The sequence below is a fragment of the Anoplopoma fimbria genome, chromosome 3, assembly GCF_027596085.1.
Source record: "Anoplopoma fimbria isolate UVic2021 breed Golden Eagle Sablefish chromosome 3, Afim_UVic_2022, whole genome shotgun sequence".
NCBI classification, from domain to species: Eukaryota; Metazoa; Chordata; class Actinopteri; order Perciformes; family Anoplopomatidae; genus Anoplopoma; species Anoplopoma fimbria.
Window position 1 is genome coordinate 3,832,718 of NC_072451.1, and position 21,696 is coordinate 3,854,413.

Below are 21,696 nucleotides of genomic sequence, written 5' to 3' on the forward strand. Positions count from 1 at the left end.
GTATCTGAAAACCGATTGGCTCTGTTGAAACTGATCCTGAGTCAGCCTCAGAGGGAGGATCAGCTGGTGTTGTAGAGACATCCAGTGTCCAAGATGTGAAACTACAAAACTCCGCTTCAGTCTTTGATACATTGTGAAACATTTTGATTGTAGCCGAGGGATAAAGAAGGATTTTTTGTAAACATCAAAGAAAGTTTTTCTCTGTTATTTCATATGTAGTTTTTTGTTTGGTTGCTCGGGGCAACGGTGGGCAGAGCCACGGTGACAGTACGTGTGGATGAATTTTGAGACAACATTTTGAGACCCTTTTAAAAAGGGATGAAAACTGAAAACGTTGAGCACTCACTTCTCCTTCTTCTTCTTCTTCTCCTCCAGGTGGCGGTGGGCCTCCAGACGGGATTCGGGCGTGAACGAACATGGCGTGTGCCAGAACTCCTTCTCCCGACGCTCCTCTTCCAGGTCGGGGTTCTCCAGGTTCTCCTCCATCTCCTGGTTCTCCTTGTTCTCCACCGAAGCTGCTGGGCTGCAGAGACGGGGAAAAAAAAGAAAATCAGTGACTTTAACAACTTCAATCAGAGATTATGATGAAGATTTAACTCTCATCTTTACAGGTCAGTCTGTGGTTTTTTTCCCCACTTTATTTTAACAAAAACGCAGAAAAAATATTGAAATCAACACATATTCAATAATTAATCCATTATACATTTTCTTGGAATGTTGTCCCAGCATAAACACAAATATAGTTGAGAAAGACACAAAAAACTCAACTAAATAATAACAATAACAATAATTATAATAATTAAAAATAAAAATTTAAATTAAATTAAATTAAATTAAAGGTCAGTATGGTTTAATTTAACTAGGACCAGTTTGTCCGTTATGGGGCAGTTGAATAAAATCAAATACTAAGATTACTTAAATATATTTCCATTTCTGAGACTTCCTACTCCCTTACATCCTGTATCCTTAGATCCTCGAGGGAAGTAAGTTTCGAACTTTTGGATTCTAAAAAAAATCATTTTTTCAGCTCAATGACACAATAATCTGTGATATAACTGAGTAAAGCTCTGACTTTACCTGAAAAAGAGTTCTTATCCTCTTTCCTTCTTCTGTCTGTCCTCTTGGTGTTTTTTCTTTAAATCTTTTTGCATTTATTTCTATTAAACTTTCTCTTTTCATCAGATTTTACAGCTAAATTGTGACAGAATCATCTCAACATTTTGTAAACGTTAGAAGTTTCCAAAACAATATATATTTTTTGTTTACTTTCCCAAAGTATCATCTCAAATATATTAGTTGTACTTGTAATGATGTATACTTCTGTGGTACTGATATGTTTGTTATGTTATTTATAGTGCACTTCAATACGTACTGCAGCTTCGGCTCTGCTAAGGATTGTGGGTAAGAAAACTGGAAAATGTGACCTGATGCAGTAGAACATCCTGTTTTTTTTTTGACATACTATGTTTTAATACACACTAAATAAATAGTACGGTAGTGTGGAATGCACCCTTAGAGCCTACATTTCCCAGAATGCAACAGGATAACTTCCCTGTTTAGACCCTTTCTGATGTCTGAGTCTTTCAAACTCCCAGACAGGAAGTGGCGATGCTCGTACTCACGTGGTGTTGTTGATGTCAGTGTACCAGCGGCCATCGAAGCCTGGTTTCCTCTCCTCGCCTCCTTTCTCCCTCAGCGCCTCCTCCCTCTCCGTGGCTCTCCTCTTCAGGTACTCCTCCTCCTGCTCCCTCACTCGCCTCCTCACCTCCTCCAGTCCATGAGAGGCCCGAATCCTCTCCGAGCGGCTGATCTCCGTCCCGTCCAGCCACTGAGGACAGACTCGGTTATTTAAAGGATAATTACGCTTTTATTGTCTTATTTCATTTTCGTGCCAGTTAACTTTGTGATTTTAATGTTATTATTATTATTCTGTGAGTTTAAACTCAGTTCAGTTATTCAGTTTGGTGTAAAGTTACCTTGAGTTGTGGCAGCGCGGCCACCACGTACTGTCGGTATCCATCAAACTGTGAGCAGGGGTTCCCCACCAGGAAGAGCTCTGTGAGGAGGACGTTGAGCTGCAGAGACTCAACGCTGCTCAGACGGCCAACGAAGTTCACCGTCAGGTCCAACTTCTGGAGGCTCTCACAGCCTGGAGACAGGACGCACACACACACACACACACACACACACACACACACACACACACACACACACACACACACACACACACATACACATATATATAAACACACACACACACACACACACACACACACACACACACACACACACACATATAAACACACACACACACACACACACACACACACACACACATATATAAACACACATAGACACCACACAAACACACACACACACACACACACATATAAACACACACACACACACACACACATATATATCAACACATAGACACACACATATATAAACACACACACACACACATATATAACACACACACACATAAACACACACACACATACACACACACATAAACACACACACACAAACACATACATATATAACACACACACACACACACACACACATACACATATAAACACACACACATATAAACACACACACACACATATATAAACACACACACAGACACCACACAAACACACACACACAGACACACACACATATAAACACACACACAGACACACACACACATATATAAACACATTATATTATATTTAATGTGTTTGGATTTAAGAAAACAAGACGTGTGAAGAAGTCCCCCTAGATCGACATTATTAATTAACCAAATAATTAACAGAGGGAATAATCTAATAATAATAATTATTCAACAGAAAATGGTGATTATTGTTGACCAGTTTGATAACTTATTTAATCTATAAAACAATATTAAAACATTTGCAGCTTCCTCCTTCTCTACTCTGAGGGAGTTTTCTGTATTTTTGAATTCCTACACCTGCTTTGTTTAACATTTTACAGCAAAATTATTAATTGAATAATCCAAATAAATAAATAGAATGATTAAATTAATAGTTATTGGCAGCCATAGCAATATCACCAAACACACAACACACTGACCTTCAAGGTTTTCAATGACTTCAATGTTGTTCAAGGCCAGATTCAAATACTCCAGCTTCTTCAGGCGGCCGACGTTCTCTGGATGAACAAACAAGATAAAGAAGATTTTAAACAAATTACAAAACACAAGCGTGTCCGTCTGTGTCGGCTGCTCCCTCACCGATCCGTGGGATGAGGTTGCTCTGCAGGTAGAGGATCTTCAGGTCTCTGCACCACCTGTCGATGTGCTCCACCCTCTCGATGTCCTGCTGATGCAGAGAAAGCTCCTCCAGGGAGAAGATCTCACACTCGTTGTGCTCGGACCGCCGGCGGACCATGTCCTCTGTGACTGGACGGGAAAAACAGAAACTAACGTTAAAAAGGGAGGGACGGAGCATCATTACTCCTATTATATTACCATTACTGACATTATTACTACGTATGCTCCTGGTTTCTTTTGCTACAAATACTTGACTTATTATAATGTTTATGTACATCTTGAGGCGTTTAATCTCCCCAAAATGAATCATCATTCACTTTCTATCAGATATATATCTACAACAAACTCCTGGAAAACTTGAGGTCTGCTCCAACTCTCTGAAGTTTGAAACTTTTACTGTTTCCCACCTTGTTTTATAGCTCTGTACATTGATAAATGAGTGAATGGGCTCTCCGGGGACAGGCCCAGGGGCCCGTGGGGTCAGAGACTTGGTTTACAGTGACTGTTAACACATAATGTGGGACAGAGAGACACAAAACAGCTACAGAAAGACTGACAAAACAACTACAAAGAGACACAAAAGGTCCATAAAGATACAAAATGACTACAAAGAGATGCAAACTACCAAAATAAGACATAAAACAACCACAGGACAGGTAGAACAACTACAAAGACAAAAGGTCCATGAAGCCATAAAATGCAAAAGAGATGCTAAACCAACACAATAAGACAAAAAAACAACTACAGAAAGACACAAAAGTTCCATAAAGATACAAAACAACTACAAAGAGACAAACAAAAACAACAAAAACTACAAGGTACCACAGAGGACATCAAAATGACATAAAACAATTACAAATAGACACAAAATGACCATAATTATACAATCAGATGCAAATTAACACAAGAAGAGGAAACGTTACTACGAAGGAACACAAACTACCAGAGAGAGAGGACATCACAGAGACACAACAAGACAACTACACACAATGAGACACAAAACGACCCCAGAAGGACAGGTAGAGCAACTACAAAGAGACTCAAAAGGTCCATAAAGATACAAAACGACTGCAAAGAGACACAAAAGGTCCATAAAGATACAAAACGACTACAAAGAGACTCAAAAGGTCCAGAAAGATACAAAACAACTACAAAGAGACACAAAGGGTCCAGAAAGATACAAAACTACAAAGAGACTCAAAAGGTCCATAAAGATACAAAACAACTACAAAGAGACACAAATTAGGTCCATAAAGATACAAAACATGCTACAAAGAGACTCAAAAGGTCCATAAAGATACAAAACAACTACAAAGAGACTCAAAAGGTCCATAAAGATACAAAACGACTACAAAGAGACACAAAAGGTCCATAAAGATACAAAACGACTACAAAGAGACTCAAAAGGTCCATAAAGATACAAAACGACTACAAAGAGACTCAAAAGGTCCATAAAGATACAAAACGACTACAAAGAGACACAAATTATTCATAATATCGACAGTTTAAGTCTAACATTAGCATGCTAACTATAGGCTAGTGTCATGCTAACTATAGGCTAGTATCATGCTAACTATAAGCTAGTGTATAGGCATGCTAACTATCATGCTAACTATAGGCTAGTGTCATGCTAACTATAGGCTAGTGTCATGCTAACTATAGGCTAGTGTCATGCTAACTATAGGCTAGTGTTAGCATGCTAACTATAGGCTAGTGTTAGCATGCTAACTATAGGCTAGTGCATGCTAACTATAGGCTAGTATCATGCTAACTATGCTAACTATAGGCTAGTGTTATGCTAACTATAGGCTAGTGTGTTAGCATGCTAACTATAGGCTAACTATAGGCTATCATGCTAACTATAGGCTAGTGCTAACTATAGGCATGCTAGTATAACTATAGGCTAGTATCATGCTAACTATAGGCTAGTATCATGCTAACTATAAGCTAGCATGCTAACTATAGGCTAGTATCATGCTAACTATAAGCTAGCATGCTAACTATAGGCTAGTATCATGCTAACTATAAGCTAGTGTTAGCATGCTAACTACAGGCTAGTGTCAGTAAAAGCTTAAACTAGTAATAATAAACGTTATTTAAAGAACGTAACCAACTCACAAAACTACTGTTGAGATAAAATATAAAGTGAACGAATCATTTAAATCAATAAAGTGGTTTAAAGCTGTTTAAATGCAGAGAAACTTTGACTTTAAACTCACTGTGGACCATCTTCCTGTTGTCAGCCGTTGCCGTGGAAACCGACCTGCTGCTGCGTTCGCGTCCTGTGGTAAATACGACAACTGCAACAGAGCTCAACTTATATTACATTTATATATGTGTTTTAATTTGACTAGATTGAGTCAAACTAAATAATTAAAGATTGTTTTATTTCCCCACAACTTAAGTAAGTAGCATTTGGTTTCAATTATATTACAGAATATATTATAATGGGTCGTGTTTTACCAACCTTTGCTTGTATTTAATTGCTTTGTATTAAAAAATAATCTTAAAATACAAAATGAAGCAAAGAATACAATGGTAGCATCTGAAATAGAAATAGAAAGAGAAAGAGAAAGAAATGGAGTTGGAAGTATAATGTGCCATAAAATGGAATTAAATGTAATGTAAAGTACAGCTACTTAAGTACAGGAGGGCTACTTTTCATGTTATTACTTTTTACCCATGATTTATATATATTATATATGTGTATGTATGTATGTATGTATGTATGTATGTATGTATGTATGTATGTATGTATGTATGTATGTATGTATGTATGTGTATGTATGTATGTATGTATGTATGTATGTATGTATGTGTGTATGTGTGTATGTATGTATGTATGTGTATGTATGTGTGTATGTATGTATGTATGTATGTATGTGTGTATGTATGTATGTATGTATGTGTGTGTGTGTATGTATGTATGTGTGTATGTATGTATGTATGTATGTGTGTGTATGTATGTATGTGTGTATGTATGTATGTATGTATGTATGTATGTATGTATGTATGTATGTATGTATGTATACACATGTAATATAAATAAATAATCAAGATGGTCAAATACATTCATTTGTTTTTTTATTTTGTTTACAAAAGAAAAATGTAACAGAGCTTTATATCCACAAAATTAGCATCTAATATATATGTTTTTTTTGGGCTAAAAAGTGTAATTAAAAACAGAGTAAAATTGTTTATCTTAATATAAATTATGATCATGATTTTTCCAACAGCACAGTAATCCAGAGAGAGATTATTGCCGATATTATCAATAACATTTGCAACAATTTTCGAAAAGTGATCAATAAGATCGCCCACAAAGCTGAACGGTCCGATATGGAGATAAATAATAATAATTACTTTCTATCTCATAATTATTACTTTCTATCTCATAATTATTACTTTCTATCTCATAATTATAAATAACTATCTCATAATTAGAAATTATTATGTCATAATTATAAATGATTATCTCATAATTAAAAATAATTATGTCATTATTATAAATTATTATCTAATTATCTCATAATTAGAAAATATTATCATAATTATGAATAATTATCTCATAATTATAAATAACTATCTCATAATTACTACTATGTCATAATTATGAAATTCTATCTCATTATTATAAATAATTATCTCATAATTATCTCATAATTTATCTCATAATTATAAATAACTATCTCATAATTATAAATAATTATCATATATTATCTCAATTATAAATTATCTATCTCATAATTATAAATAACTATCTCATAATTATAAATATATAATTACTATCTCATAATTATAAATAACTATCTCATAATCATAAATTACTGTCATAATTATAAATAACTATCTCATAATTATAAATAATTATCTCATAATTACTACTAACTATGTCATAATTATGAAATTCTATCTCATTATTATAAATGATCTCATTATTAAAAATAATTATCTCATAATTAAAAAAATATTATTTCATTATTATAAATAATTATCTCATAATTATAAATAATTATCTCACGATTAAAAATGATTATCTCATTATTAAAAATGATTATCTCATAATTAAAAAGTATTATCTCATAAGTATGAATAATTATCTCATAATTACAAATCAGTATTGTGGCTTTAAAAAAAAAAAAAAAAAACTTAAAATGGAAACTGGAGTTTACAGAGCGTACGCGAAGGCAGCACCCCTGTGCTTTTATTTTGAAAGTGTGTTTGCGGACGTCGTTCCCCGTCGTCCCGCACCAGAGCAGGAGACCACCGACTCCACAACAAACTACCAACAACCCCCCGGAGCGTGCTCTCTCCTCCCGGCCTCTCTCTGCCCCTGCAGCCCTGCAGGACGTTGCTTTCTTCCGCCGGTCCCTGAACGCCCCGCCGCAGGATGACCAGCTACCAGGCGTTCCGCCGCCAGCTCACGGCCGTCATGGAGGCTCTGTCCCGGGCTGCGGTGGCGGAGATCTGCGGGCTGGTGGACGACAGCTCCGCGGGGCTGCGGATGGAGATCTCCCGCAGCCGCAAGGAGAACGAGGCGCTGCGGAGGAAGCTGGAGCTGATGGAGACCGTCTGCATAAGGGAGCACCGGAGGAGGAACACCACCAGCAGCAGCAGCAGCACCACCGGGCCGCTGGAGGACTGCTGCGGGCTGCAGGAGACCGGCGGCCGGGGACGAACGCGTTCCTCTCCCGGTGAGTGTGCAGGGCGCGTGGTGCGTTCACTGACAGTCCGTATAAAACAGCGCTACACACCAAGACTGCTCTTAGAAATATATTGTTGTCTCATAATTATGAATAATTATGAATAATTATAAACTATTATCTCATAATTATGAATAATTATAAATGATGATCTCATAATTATGAATAAATATCTCATTATAAATAACTATCTTATTATTATAAATGATTATCTCATTATTATAAATTATTATCTTATTATTATAAATTATTATCTTATTATTATGAATAACTATCTCATTATTATAAATAACTATCTTATTATTATGAATTATCTCATAATTATGAATAATTATCTCATTATAAATAACTATCTTATTATGAATTATTATCTCATAATTATGAATAATTATCTCATTATTATAAATTATTATCTCATAATTATCTCATAATTATTAATGATTATCTCATTATTATAAATGATTATCTCATTATTATAAATAACTATCTCATTATTATAAATAACTCTTATTATTATAAATTATTATCTCATTATTATTATGAATAATTATAAATTATTATCTCATTATTATAAATAATGATCTCATTATTATGAATATCTATCTCATTATGAATATCTATCTCATTATTATAAATTATTATCTTATTATGAATAACTATCTCATAATAGCTATCTCATTATTATAAATAACTCATAATTATAAATCATTATCTCATAATTATAAATAACTATCTCATTATTATAAATATCTATCTCATTATTATAAATAACTATCTCATAATTACTAATAACTGTCATAATTATGAAATACTATCTCATTATTTAAAATCTGTACTTTTTTCGTCCTAGTGGCTTAGTGGTGAGTTTGTTCTGATACGTTTATCTCAGTATATTTAATAATTCGGCTTACATTTAAAACTCCAAACTGCTCCCACTATCAACTTTTTCTGCTCAGCAGTTAGTTAACTCACAGCATAAATAAATTAAAATAAAATAAATATTTCAAAATTGTAACTTTACTGAACCAACTTCCTGATATTTCCCACCTGTTTTGTCTTTACATAGAAAATAAACTCATAAATTAGCCACACATTGCTTGCACGCAGTAAGTACGTTCAGTATGTATTGTACTAACTGTGTATTAAGTAAGAACAACACTTGTACTTGTACACAGCAGTGAGATCTGGGATTACAGCAGTCAGCCTTATACCTCCCACTGAAACCAACCCGCTGTGCTCTCCTCCATCCAACAAGAGAAACCAATGATGACGTGTTTCTTGTTGTTTTTTCACCCAGAGCATGCCTCATCAGCTGCAGTGGGGGCCAAACAGCTGAAGGGGAATCTCAAAAGAAGTGGAAGGGTCCCCACGTTGGAGGCCACGACAGAGCTGACCCCTGCTGCCAAAGAGGTTGGTTTTCTCCAAACACTTCCTGTCTGCTTGAACACTTACAGTCACAGTCTCTCTGTCCATGGATGGACTACTAAATGGGACTACTAGGCTCAGGTGGCCAAAGTGTCGGGGAACCCTATTGCCAACACCTACAAATGTCATTAAAACAGACCTGTACCAACTAGGAAGAGATTAAGAATGAACACAAGAGACACAAAAAGACTACAAAGAGACCAACGCAACCACAATGAGATGAGAAAAAACTGCTCACAACAACTATCAAAAGAGGCAAAAGCACAACAAAGACACAAATTGAATACAAAGATACCACAAAAAGACAAAACACAACCATAAAGAGACACAAACAGACTACAAAGAGACAAAAATGTCCACAATGAGACAATTTACAACCACAAAAAGACCAAATTACCACAAAGAGACACAACACAACCAAAAAAAGACAGAAAAAACACAAGAGACACACACATCGACTACAAAGAGGCACAAAGCAACTGTAAAGAGACTCAAATGTCCACAATGAGACAATTTACAACCACAAAGAGACACAAAATAAACTACTAAGAGACAAAATGACCACAAAGAGACAGGAAAAAAAACACAAGAGACACACATTGACTAAAAGTAGTAATTATCAAAACAACCACAAAGAAACCCCAAAAAGCCACAAACAGACACAAAAAGACCTCAAAGAGACACACTGACTACAAAGAGGCACAAAACAACCAGAGAGAGAAAATATGACCACTAAGAGACACAAAATAACGTCAAAGAGACACAAAAAAACACAAGAGACACACATTGACTACAACAAGACACAAAGTAACTGTGAAGAGTATCAAAACAACCACAAAGAAACCACAAAAACCCACAAACAGACACAAAAAGACCTCAAAGAGACACACTAACTGCAAATAGTATCAACACAACCACAAGTTCAGTGTTTATATTCAGCTCTCTGTCGTGTTGCCTTTAAGCCACGGAAAAGATGACTTTTATGATATAAACCATAATATGAGTCACCTTTATGACCTACCAGCTGGAGTCCTCCTACATGAAAGTGATTTTCTGGACGTTTCTTAGTATATTTAATCCTGTGAACATTTGACTAAACTTAAACTGCACTGTAAATGAAAAGCCAGTTGTGCATTTTCTTTCTTTCTACTGTCAGGATTCTTCGTCAGGAGCTGCTGCAGAGGAGCCGGAGGACCAGGATGTAGTTTTGATAAAGGAGGAGCTGGCTAAAGAGGAGGTGAACAACAACAACAACGCTGAAGACGAGCTGCTACTCAACGAGGACGGTAAGAGAGAACCATTGTTTAGTTAACGAACGCTTAATATACCGACAAACTCGCCATGACAGAGGTCATTAATCAGGTTAATGAATACAAATATATCTCAGATGATCCAAAAGTAAAAGGAGGAAAGAGAATTTGAGGCCGCTTTTAGATTTTAAACTAGGTTATTTAATAAACATGGAAGATTATAAAACAGGATTTTAAAAAATCAACAAAGCCGGTTAACAACAAGGAAAACACATATTTCAGTCTTTAAGTGGCAGTTTGGTTAGAATAAGGAGACAGTGTGACATCAAACACCCAAAACAGACTGCAGCCATCTTTTTTAGTACATGCTGATTTTTAATCAGGCGGCAACCTCCAGTTCTGAAAAGTAGAGCCGGTGCGGGAGTGTCTTAAAGCTGCATTCTCTCTCCTGTCCATCAAGGGGCGACTCCTCTGGTTGTATAGAAGTCTATGAGAAAATGACTCTACTTCTCTCTTGATTTATTCCCTCAGTAAACATTGTAAACATGAGTTTATGGTCTCAATCTCTAGTTTCAAGTCTTCTTCAATACAGCATGATGTTCATTTAGTAAATGATGCTCCATTTAGAGTCAAACAGACCATAAAGCAGGGGATGCTTTAGGGCGGGGCTACACACTGATTGACAGGTCGTCACCAGAGACGTATACGGCGTCTCTACGTCACTCCTCCTCAGTCCATATATGGTCACTTCCTGTTCACCGGTTGCAGAAAAAGAAGATAGCGACGGGGAAATTGCTGAACTCCAGGCTTCATAACATCAGTCCACAAACCAATGAAAGACGTCACCATGACTACGTCCACTTCTATACGGTCTATTGTTTTTTTGTTCTATATTCACTTCTGTTTTTTCTTGTTTGTGTCTGAAGGAACGGAGGTGCAGCTGTCAGATACAGACGACAGTGAAGAAGGACCCTCTGGGATGATGGTCCGCTCCGCAGCGGCCGCCCTGAGGCTTTGGGATCCGAACAGTGACGGGCTGTCGGAGCATCGGGGTACCCACAGTGCACCGGGGTCTCCGGGCCCCGTGGGCGGCGCCGAGAGCAGCTCCTCAGACGTGGCCTTTGACTTGGCCTCGGAGTCGGACTGCGAGGCTCCCTCTGCTGTCCGGACGAGGAGGCACTTCGCGCTCGGGTCCGGAGGAAGCCCTGCATCCGATCTGCAGCGGGGCACGACCCTGATCAGCTCCCTCCCCTACGACTCAGACCTGGATCTGTGCTCCTCATGGACCAGTCAGGGCCTGCCGGGCATGGCGCCTCTCCTCCCTCTACGGTCGCCGTCAGACTTCAACGTCGCCGCTGGTTTCCCCTCGCCGCTCGGCCTCGGCGTCTCCAGGCTGGACCCGCTGGAGCTGAACCGGTTCTGCAGGGACAACAACAGGCGCTTCGTCTGCAGCTACTGCGGGAAGTGCTTCACGTCGTCCCGCAGCCTGGAGACACATGTGCGTGTTCACACGGGCGAGCGGCCGTACAGCTGCGCCCAGTGCGGGAAACGCTTCACGCAGTCGGGACACCTGAAGACGCACCAGAGCGTCCACACGGGGGAGCGGCCGTTCGCCTGCGAGCAGTGCGGGAAGAGGTTCGCCGGGAAGCAGAACCTGAGGATCCATCAGCAGAAGTACCACGGATCGGAGCAGAACGACGCTCCCGTTTAACACCAAACACTGACTCACTCATGGTTCTGTAGAGTGGTGAATCCACACTGTGACAGACCAGAGCCTCACTGCTGTTACTGAACTAATACTTTAAATACATCTGTTTTTTAAAGTGGAGAACAGGTGCTTTTGCATTGAAAAACTAAAATATTTATGACTGTTTTTTTAAGATTTACATATTTTAACCATCTGAACTGCCTTGGTAGAAACCCGAGACAAAGATCAGAGGGACTACGACCTGAATCAGATCAATTTCTTACCTCAAACAGAACGTGTGCTGCTTTTTAGAGCAACGACTGCACAATGGAAGTGATTTCCTGTAGAGCTCCAACACCTGTAAGAAGCATGTGAATGTTTATTGGTTGGTGTAAAAACTGGAATTAAAAGCGTGCGATCTTGGATGAACGGTTTCCTTCATTCATGTGTGTTTACTCTACTTTTGTCTGCTTTATATCTTTGTGAACTGAATCTTTTTTCAGTATTTTGGGTTGTTGGTCAGACATTTCTAGGACTTTTTTGTGTTTATTCCAATCATAGAAATAGAACAGGGAGTACAACGGACATTCAAATAAACGTAGCAGGACGGTCAGAGCGGCGGCCATTTTTATTTGTGCCATTGCAACCACTGTAGCGGGCTAACATCCTATGAACTAAACCGACTTATGGAAAGACGCAAACTCACTGAGGTTTTGCAGTAACAATTAGAACGAAACGTAGAGAGCCAAAGTAAATAACTAAAATTTACACAAACTAATGCTTCATCCTCTTTTCCCAGCGGAGGAAAGAATGGTGGATTTTGCAAGCTAACTCGTGTACAGTTGGTTGGTTGGTTGGTTGGTTGGTTGGTGGTCTCCGGAGCTGCGACACTTCACTGATGTGTGTTGTCACCATAACAACTAACAACAATTAGTTAATTGCAGAAACATCAGTATTGGCGTGTATGTTTGCCAATCAGTAACAAAAAGTCAGCAGATAAATGTCAAACTGTGTCTCCGTTATAGCTTCTCCACCAGAGAAATTACATTTATTTTTAAAATATAACGTCCTTTATCTTGATCACAATTTTTAAACAAATTTACAAGAAACTGAAGAAAAATAATGGTTAAAATTATAAATACTTTGTGTGTGAATTATTAAAACACTGAAATATTGGTATGGGCCTTTAAAAAAACAGTATAATTTGTCGCCTCGCTGAGCTGCCTGTCCGACACAAGGCTGTCCTCTGTCCCAAAACACACAATGTCCAACTGAATCACAAATGAAACACCTTTCACACAATAGAAGCTCAGAGAAACGTCAGCCGGTCACACAAACACATCAGCTCACACAACCTCTAAATGTTTAAACCACAACGTCCAGATGGAGCTGCAAGGATGTCATAGAACTGTTGATGTCTTTTTTAATATTCTATAATGATTTAAGTGGTTTATCAAGGAAAAATTCTCAAATATTTCTTGCATCCAGCTCTCAAAAGTAGATTTACTGCTTTTCTTTGTCTGATGTGACAGTAAACTGAATGTATTTGGCTTTTGGACATTATCCTCTGATATTCTTTCGACTAAAAGTCTAATTCTAACTATTTAATGGACCTCGTGGTGAGATCCACTGCTGAGGTTTTGTTCTGGTATTCTGTATTTGTCAAAGGCGAGGATTATTTGTATCAACAAAGCCAGCTCATTGGTGCAACCTCGTCTTTGCTGTTTGTTTCCTATTTTCAGTCTGAACAATAGCAGCACATGTGACCTCTGCTCACCATTCATACAGCAGAAAACACTGTGTACACAAAAGATTCTCACACACACACACCCACGCAAACACACACTCACTCACTGGCCGACCTTCACATATACAAAGTCTACAGTCAAATCAAGAAGTTATTCACATTTGCCACAGGCTGTTGTGTTCAATGTGAAAGACATAACAAAAGATAAACTGAAGTCATGTATTTAAATGTGTCACACAACAGAGCATTTGTTTGTTTACCACATAATTCCATATGTGTTCCTTCATAGTTTGGATGTCTTCAATAATAATCTACAATGTAGAAAAAAATAAAAATGAGAAGGTGTGTCCAAACTTTTGACTGGTACTGTAAACCTAAACAACAATATTATAAAAAAAAATTATTCAAAGTAATGTATAACAAAACTGTGCCTGTCTAAAATGAACTAATTAATTAAAGATTCTGATATTTTGATTATTAAGATAAGATAAGATAGAACTTTATTAATCCTGAAGGATATCCAGAGAATCATTAAAGATTACAATAGAAGAAAAGCAAAAAAACAATCGAATAGAAAATAGAAACATATATGAACGATAGAAAAACAATTATTAAGTGTATAATAAATAATACTGAAACCATTGCAAAATAGAATAGAATAAGAGTAAGGTAAATAAATAAAGTTTAATATAAATAATAAAATAAATAATAGCTACAATAGAACAAATCCTCCTTTAATCATTAAGATAATTTAATATGTGTATTCACATTCTTTTATATTACAAACAATGTAATTAGTTTTATAATTTAACTTCTCAATGGCTAATAGACTATATTATCAATATCTTAATAAATAAATCCAGTATGGGTTTGTTGTTGACAACAGCAAATGGGCAAAATAGAATAGAATAAGAGTAAGGTAAATAAATAAAGTTTAATATAAATAATAAAATAAATAACACCTTCAAAAGAACAAATCCTCCTTTAATCATTAAGATAATTTAATATGTGTGAATTCACATTTTTTTATATTACAAAAAAATACTTTTTTAATTTAACTTGAATTGAATTATACTATATATTATATTATGTTATATTATCAATATCTTAATAAATAGATCCAGTATGGGTTTGTTGTTGACAACAGCAAATGGGCAAAATAGAATAGAATAAGAGTAAGGTAAATAAATAAAGTTTAATATAAATAATAAAATAAATAACACCTTCAATAGAACAAATCCTCCTTTAATCATTAAGATAATTTAATATGTGTGAATTCAAATGGGGCCCCAGTTTGTGTCAAATTATTATTATTAGAGACTAATTTATTATTTTTTAGAGACTAATTTATTATTTTTAGAGACTCATTTATTATTTTTATTTTTAATATTTTAATGACTAATTTATTATTTTTAGAGACCAAATTATTATTTTTAGAGACTAATTTATTATTTTTAGAGACTCATTTATTATTTTTAGTTATCAAATTAATATTCATAAAGACTGAATTATTATTTTTAGAGACTAATTTATTATTTTTAGAGACTCATTTAATATTCATAAAGACTGAATTATTATTATTAGAGACTAATTTATTATTATTAGAGACTAATTTATTATTTTTAGAGACTAATTTATTATTTTTAGAGACTAATTTATTATTTTTAATGAAAAAAAAAAAAAAAAAAAAAAACAACACTTCAATAGAACAAATCCTACTTTAATCCTTTAATCATTAAGATAATTTAATATGTGTGTATTCACATTTTTTTATATTACAAAAAAATGTTTTTTAATTTAACTTGAATTGAATTAAATTATATATTATATTATGCTATATTATCAATATCATAATTAATAAATCCAGTATGGGTTTAGTGTTGACAACAGCAAATGGGCAAAATAGAATAGAATAAGAGTAAGGTAAATAAATAAAGTTTAATATAAATAATAAAATAAATAACACCTTCAATAATCCTTTAATCATTAAGATTGAATATGTGTGAATTCACATTTTTTTATATTACAAATAATTTAACTTGAATTGAATTATACTATATTATATTATATTATATTATATTATATTATATTATATTATATTATATTATCATAATAAATAAATCCAGTATGGGTTTAGTGTTGTTGTTGCTATGACAACAGCTTGGAAGAACCAGAAAAAGTCCCGACTCAACTGGTGCAATAAACAATAACAACGGGCTCTTATTTTGAAGTCGGCAGTTGTTGCACCGGAAGTGCGCCTGAGGCGGAAGTAGAACGCGAGCGGCGGGGATGGCGGCTCTCAGCAGCAGAGCTCTGCACGACCAGCTCTGCGTCATCATGGGCGCGCTGACCAGAGCGGCGGTGGCGGAGATCTGCGAAGTGGTGGGCGAAGGCTACGCGGCGCTGCAGACGGAGATCAGCCGCAGCCGCAGAGAGAACGACGACCTGAAGAAGAAGCTGCACCTCATCCAGTCCATCGTGCTGCGGGGCGGCGGCGCGGCGGAGGCGGCAGAGGCGGCAGATGCGGCGGAGGCGGCAGAGGCGGCGGAGGCGGCGGAGTTCGCGGCGGAGTTCGCGGTGGAGTTCGTGCCGAACGCGGAGGGCGAACAGCGGCCAGAGACACCGCATCAGCAGCGGGAGGGGGAGGAGGAGGGGGAGGAGGAGGTAAACACAGACTGGGTATCATTTTAGACTAATTTATTACTAATTTATTATTATTAGATACTAATTTATTATTTTTAGAGACTAATTTATTACTAATTTATTACTAATTTATTATTATTAGAGACTAATTTATTACTAATTTATTATTTTTAGAGACTAATTTATTACTAATTTATTACTAATTTATTATTATTACAGACTAATTTATTACTAATTTATTATTATTAGAGACTAATTTATTACTAATTTATTATTATTAGAAACTAATTTATTACTAATTTATTATTATTAGAGACTAATTTATTATTATTAGAGACTAATTTATTACTAATTTATTATTATTAGAGACTAATTTATTACTAATTTATTATTATTAGATACTAATTTATTATTTTTAGAGACTAATTTAATATTTTAATGACTTATTAGTTTTAGTGATCAAATTAATATTCATAAAGACTGAATTATAATTATTAGAGACTCATTTATTACTAATTTATTATTATTAGAGACTAATTTATTATTATTAGAGACTCATTTATTATTTTTAGAGACTAATTTATTATTTTTTAGAGACTAATTTATTATTTTTAGTGATCAAATTAATATTCATAAAGACTGAATTATTATTTTTAGAGACTAATTTATTATTATTAGAGACTCATTTATTATTATTAGAGACTAATTTATTATTTTTAGAGACTAATTTATTATTTTTAATGACCAAGTTATTATTTTTATTGACAAAGTTAATATTTTAATGACTTATTATTTTTAGTGATCAAATTAATATTCATAAAGACTGAATTATTATTTTTAGAGACTAATTTATTGTTTTTAGAGACTAATTTATTATTTTTAGAGACCAATTTATTATTTTTAGAGACTAAGTTATTATTTTTAGAAACCAATTTATTATTTTTTTGACAGTTATTATTTTCAGACTCAGATATTATTTTTAGAGACTATTTTTTCAGATACCAAGTAAAATGTAAAAAAAGAAATAAATGCCCCCCAAAAATACAAATAAATTGCAGTTTTTGACAAAACCCACCCAAACATTTTGTTTACATTCACTTAAGACAAAGAAAAGCAGCAGATTCTTTGATTTGAGGAGCTTTAAAAAGCAAGAAAATTATAAATCAGTTATCAAACTAGTTGCTAAATAATTTTCTTTTGATCAGCCAATCAATTAATCAATTGATCGTTTCATATCTTAGTTTTGACTGTGGGTCCCTGATGCTCTTCTTAATATGTAAATAACTGAATGCAAACATTGTTCCTTCATTATTCGAATTTACTCACAATATAAAAACACACCTTTTACAGACTGTCAAAATGAAAAACAAAGTATTTTTGGACTCGATGGCCTCCGTACATTTCATTTCTGCCTTTGTTATTATTTCTAATATTTTGTCAAAGTCATGCATCCTTTCATATTGTGCCATAAATCCTAAATATATACATTAAATACTGTATATACTATTATATATAATCCCATATGATCTCCAGATGCTCACTTTTTTTTTTTTGTCTCACTCTCGTTACTTTGAGCTGAAAGTCGTATATTCGTGATAACATGTTAATTATCTTGTTATCTTGAAAAACCCAAAGGTCGTCTCTCTTTTTTTAAATATAAGATAATAGATAATTAAAGTGAGACTTTGAGATAATGGAATTCAAAACAACAAAAAGATCTCAGGTTTCCAGACAAAAGCAAAGGTGTGGAAGGTCATCTCAGTCACTCAGAGGTCCGATTTGTTAAGTTTTAGTAAATCACTTCATGGAATTTGATCCAGTATCGTAATCATCCCTGATTTCCTCGTTTTAATTGGTTTCTCATTAAAACTTTAATTAAACTTAGAGATGAGTCAGCAATCAGGACTCAAGGGACATTTTATCTCGATTAGTTTGCATGTGGTCCTTCCAACCTTCCTGGTTGTTTGCCTAATTGTAGTTAATCAATTGGAGATTATGATTTATTAATTATGAGTAGTTTTATTACTGCTGTTGTCTAAATCAACCCTCTCTCTTTTACTCGTTTCCAGCTTCCAGACGTGGTGCTGATCAAAGACGAAGACTCCGACAGTAACGACGTCTTCGAGGACGGTGAGTGTAAACCACACACACAGTTTCTCAGCCTCTGGGTCGGGGGCCCAGAGTGGGGTCACTGGATGTGTCGTAGTTTGGTCGGCCGATCAAATACATGTAAACGCAGGTTTTCTGTTGGGAGATTTTGCAGATGAGGGTCACGATTCTGCTGTTTACATCACAGTCAAGATGACAGAGGATTTAAATGATTGTTAAGACTTTGATTTACTTAATTCTGTCTCATACTGATCTTAACATTTGAGCCTTATTTTTGGGGTCTGATCAACCAGACTGAGGAAAAAACTCTTCTCGTTTTTGGTGCATCTTTAATTTAAAGAATAAATATCTTTTACAATTTAAAATCTGGGTCAATAGGATCCTCGTAGTCTGTCCTCTACCTGGGTGAATCTATTGAAATATTTTATTGAAAAAGGTTGCTACAGATTTCATGTGATATATATTCACAGCTGAGTATGTCACATTTTTGTGTCGTTTATTCATTTAATATCTGTATTTATTGCAAGTATTATCTTTATTTCGATATTCAACAATGTCGAATTGGTTCAGGTAGTCCTCATCCAGCATTCAACCAGCATTTACCTACAAAAAATATAATGTGCCTTAATGTGGACAACAGTCCAACATGTTAGTCCTTACATGATATCTTTATACCCTTAGTCCCGCCCCCTTACATCACTTTCAGCCAATCACGTCTTGTCGATTGGACCATGACAAAGCACATCTGATCTTTCACTCACGTCCTGTTTTCCTTCTTTGTGTCAGGTCATGGTAACCTCCTTAAAGGACAAAAAAATGACTTTACCACTTCTTATGGGAACCGCTTGTTATGTTGGGTTCAACATGACACGTTATATAAAGATGTATATTAGATAGATTTTCCTCAACAATTACAGACTTGAAACATAAGTGAGATCTGGGAACGGAGGTTTGTTTTTTAAATAAAGCTTTAGAAATGTATATATTTTTCAGCATTTTGTCCTCTTTATCCAGATAAACCATCAGCGGCGGCTGCAGCCAGAGAGTGCGTCATGTCGACGCCCATCAGCCGGAGCTCAAAGAGACACTGGCCGGGAGCCGAAGACGCCGACGCCGACAGGAAGTCGTCCTCGGAGCCGCTCACGCCGATAGCGGAGAAGAAGAGCGTCACCGTCTACAGCCTGGACTCTCCTCGCAGCGAGCCGGGCTTCTCCGGACGGCTCGGCGGCGGCGACGGAGACGAGATGGAGGCCGGCGACTCGGTTTGTTCCTACTCGTCGTCCTCACACATGGACCCGGACGTCCAGCTGGTCCACCAGAGCTCCAGCTCCAGCAGACAGACGTATTTCTGCAGCAGCTCTCTGACGGAGTCTCCTGCTAACAGAGAGCTGGATCTCAGCCTCACGTGGACCAAACCGTCCAAGAGCCACGCCGCTTTCTCTCAGTTTCACCACCAAAACGAAAACCTGGACGGCGACGCCTTCGGGCTCAAGATGATCAGCGTCACGGGTTCGATCCCCACGGACTGCCAGCTGTCGGAGAGCAGCAACTCGGCGTTTGAATACGACGACAACGGCGAAGTGATGAACTTCGCGCACTACAGAGATCAACACGGCGCCCGAGTGAAGCGCTTCGTGTGCCCCGTCTGCTCCAAGACGTACGCCACCTCACAGAACCTGGAGGTGCACATGCGGATCCACACGGGCGAGAGGCCGTTCTGCTGCAGCCAGTGCGGCAAGAAGTTCACCCAGTCGGCTCACCTGAAGTCGCACCTGAGCGTCCACTCGGGAGAGCGGCCGTACACCTGCTCGCTCTGCTCCAGGAGCTTCATCGTCAAATACAGCCTCAAGCTACACATGAAGAAATGTCACGACAGCGTCTTGAGTGAATGAGCGTTCTGTTCTGTAAATATCACGTTTTGAAAAGAAGTTTATAATCATTCAAAAGTTTTCCAATTTTAAAATTATTTATATAAATATTGAAAGTGTTGAGATGCTGCCTATTAATCAGGTAATCCTTTTAAGTTCTTGCAGTGAACTGATTGTGTTTGTTGTGTTGATCGAACAAAACAAGACATTTAAGGACGTCACTTTGGGATTCAGGAACATTTTTTCATTTATTTAATTCTTAAAACACAAACTAATCAAATGGAGATGAAAAAATCCTGCAGATTAAAGCGTCTAATTTATCCAACAGAAGGTTGACTGAATCTGAAATGAAACTTTCCACTGAGCTCTGTTTCTGCTGTTTATATGTCAATAGTGAACCGGTCAAAAATATTTAATATATAATGGTTATTAGTTGTGTAAAAGGCAAAAACACTGTATTAGTCACTTCAAGTTGATGTGTCATTCTTGGTTAATAAAACTAATCATGAAACAGTTTGTGTAAGTTAATATTTGTTGTAAAAAAAAATGCTACATATCACACAAGTAATTTAGTTAAAAGCAAGATTAGCTGTAGCAGTAACTATTTTTCATTGTTATTGTCTTCCAAAAGGAGAAATCAAAAGGTTGCTAACATGCAACATAAAGACAACTGTCCTGTTAACACAGCATGAGCAGCTGTTGAGAGATAATGATACGTATCTGACACAACAACAGTGGTCACATGGTTAAAACAAGGAGCATCGTACATGCATTCAAATTAAGAGAGTCTGCCATGTGTCATATTTGGAAACCAGTTTAAAAGACTTAAACCAGCAGACTGCAGACAACACGTCCGACTGGGACAGCTGGGTCTTTTTTTGTCTTAAGAAGGTTCCTAACTGATGATGATGAGAGTTGGTCAACTTCTATAAATGCTAAGGAGACGCGCTTCAATGCTTCCCGTCTTATCTCCTGGAGCAGAGG

The 21,696-nt window shown here is 36.3% G+C and overlaps 3 protein-coding genes across 3 annotated transcripts in view; 2 read left to right on the plus strand and 1 right to left on the minus strand.

Moving 5' to 3' along the window:
* The window catches only part of dnaaf11 (dynein axonemal assembly factor 11), a 34,290-nt gene extending 28,736 nt beyond the window's left edge, over window positions 1–5,554 (minus strand). The window contains exons 1-6 of the mRNA XM_054596397.1: window positions 5,500–5,554; window positions 3,242–3,409; window positions 3,082–3,159; window positions 1,977–2,149; window positions 1,623–1,828; window positions 347–523 (exon numbers count right to left, since the gene is read on the minus strand). Of these exons, the coding sequence (XP_054452372.1) occupies window positions 347–523; window positions 1,623–1,828; window positions 1,977–2,149; window positions 3,082–3,159; window positions 3,242–3,409; window positions 5,500–5,509 (812 nt within the window). The 5' untranslated portion in view covers window positions 5,510–5,554. The remainder of the gene's footprint in view (window positions 1–346; window positions 524–1,622; window positions 1,829–1,976; window positions 2,150–3,081; window positions 3,160–3,241; window positions 3,410–5,499) is intronic.
* Window positions 5,555–7,449: 1,895 nt separating this feature from the next.
* Window positions 7,450–12,768, plus strand: si:dkey-7l6.3 (zinc finger protein 500). Its single transcript, XM_054596398.1, has 4 exons — window positions 7,450–7,974; window positions 9,281–9,393; window positions 10,565–10,694; window positions 11,585–12,768. Exons 1-4 carry the CDS (start codon window positions 7,671–7,673, stop codon window positions 12,367–12,369), a joined length of 1,332 nt encoding a protein of 443 aa, XP_054452373.1. The 5' UTR covers window positions 7,450–7,670; the 3' UTR covers window positions 12,370–12,768.
* Window positions 12,769–18,747: 5,979 nt separating this feature from the next.
* On the plus strand, window positions 18,748–21,218 carry LOC129089068 (zinc finger protein 180-like). Its single transcript, XM_054596404.1, has 2 exons — window positions 18,748–18,865; window positions 19,859–21,218. Exon 2 carries the CDS (start codon window positions 19,897–19,899, stop codon window positions 20,734–20,736), a length of 840 nt encoding a protein of 279 aa, XP_054452379.1. The 5' UTR covers window positions 18,748–18,865; window positions 19,859–19,896; the 3' UTR covers window positions 20,737–21,218.
* Window positions 21,219–21,696: the final 478 nt, after the last annotated feature.

Bases quoted from the DNA above. Each gene is read 5' to 3' on its own strand.
- LOC129089068 (XM_054596404.1), top strand. From the start codon at position 19,897: ATGTCGACGCCCATCAGCCGGAGCTCAAAGAGACACTGGCCGGGAGCC.
- si:dkey-7l6.3 (XM_054596398.1), top strand. From the start codon at position 7,671: ATGACCAGCTACCAGGCGTTCCGCCGCCAGCTCACGGCCGTCATGGAG. The intron at 9,394-10,564 runs GTTGGTTTTCTC...TTCTACTGTCAG, and splicing joins TGACCCCTGCTGCCAAAGAG to GATTCTTCGTCAGGAGCTGC. The intron at 10,695-11,584 runs GTAAGAGAGAAC...TTGTGTCTGAAG, and splicing joins GCTGCTACTCAACGAGGACG to GAACGGAGGTGCAGCTGTCA.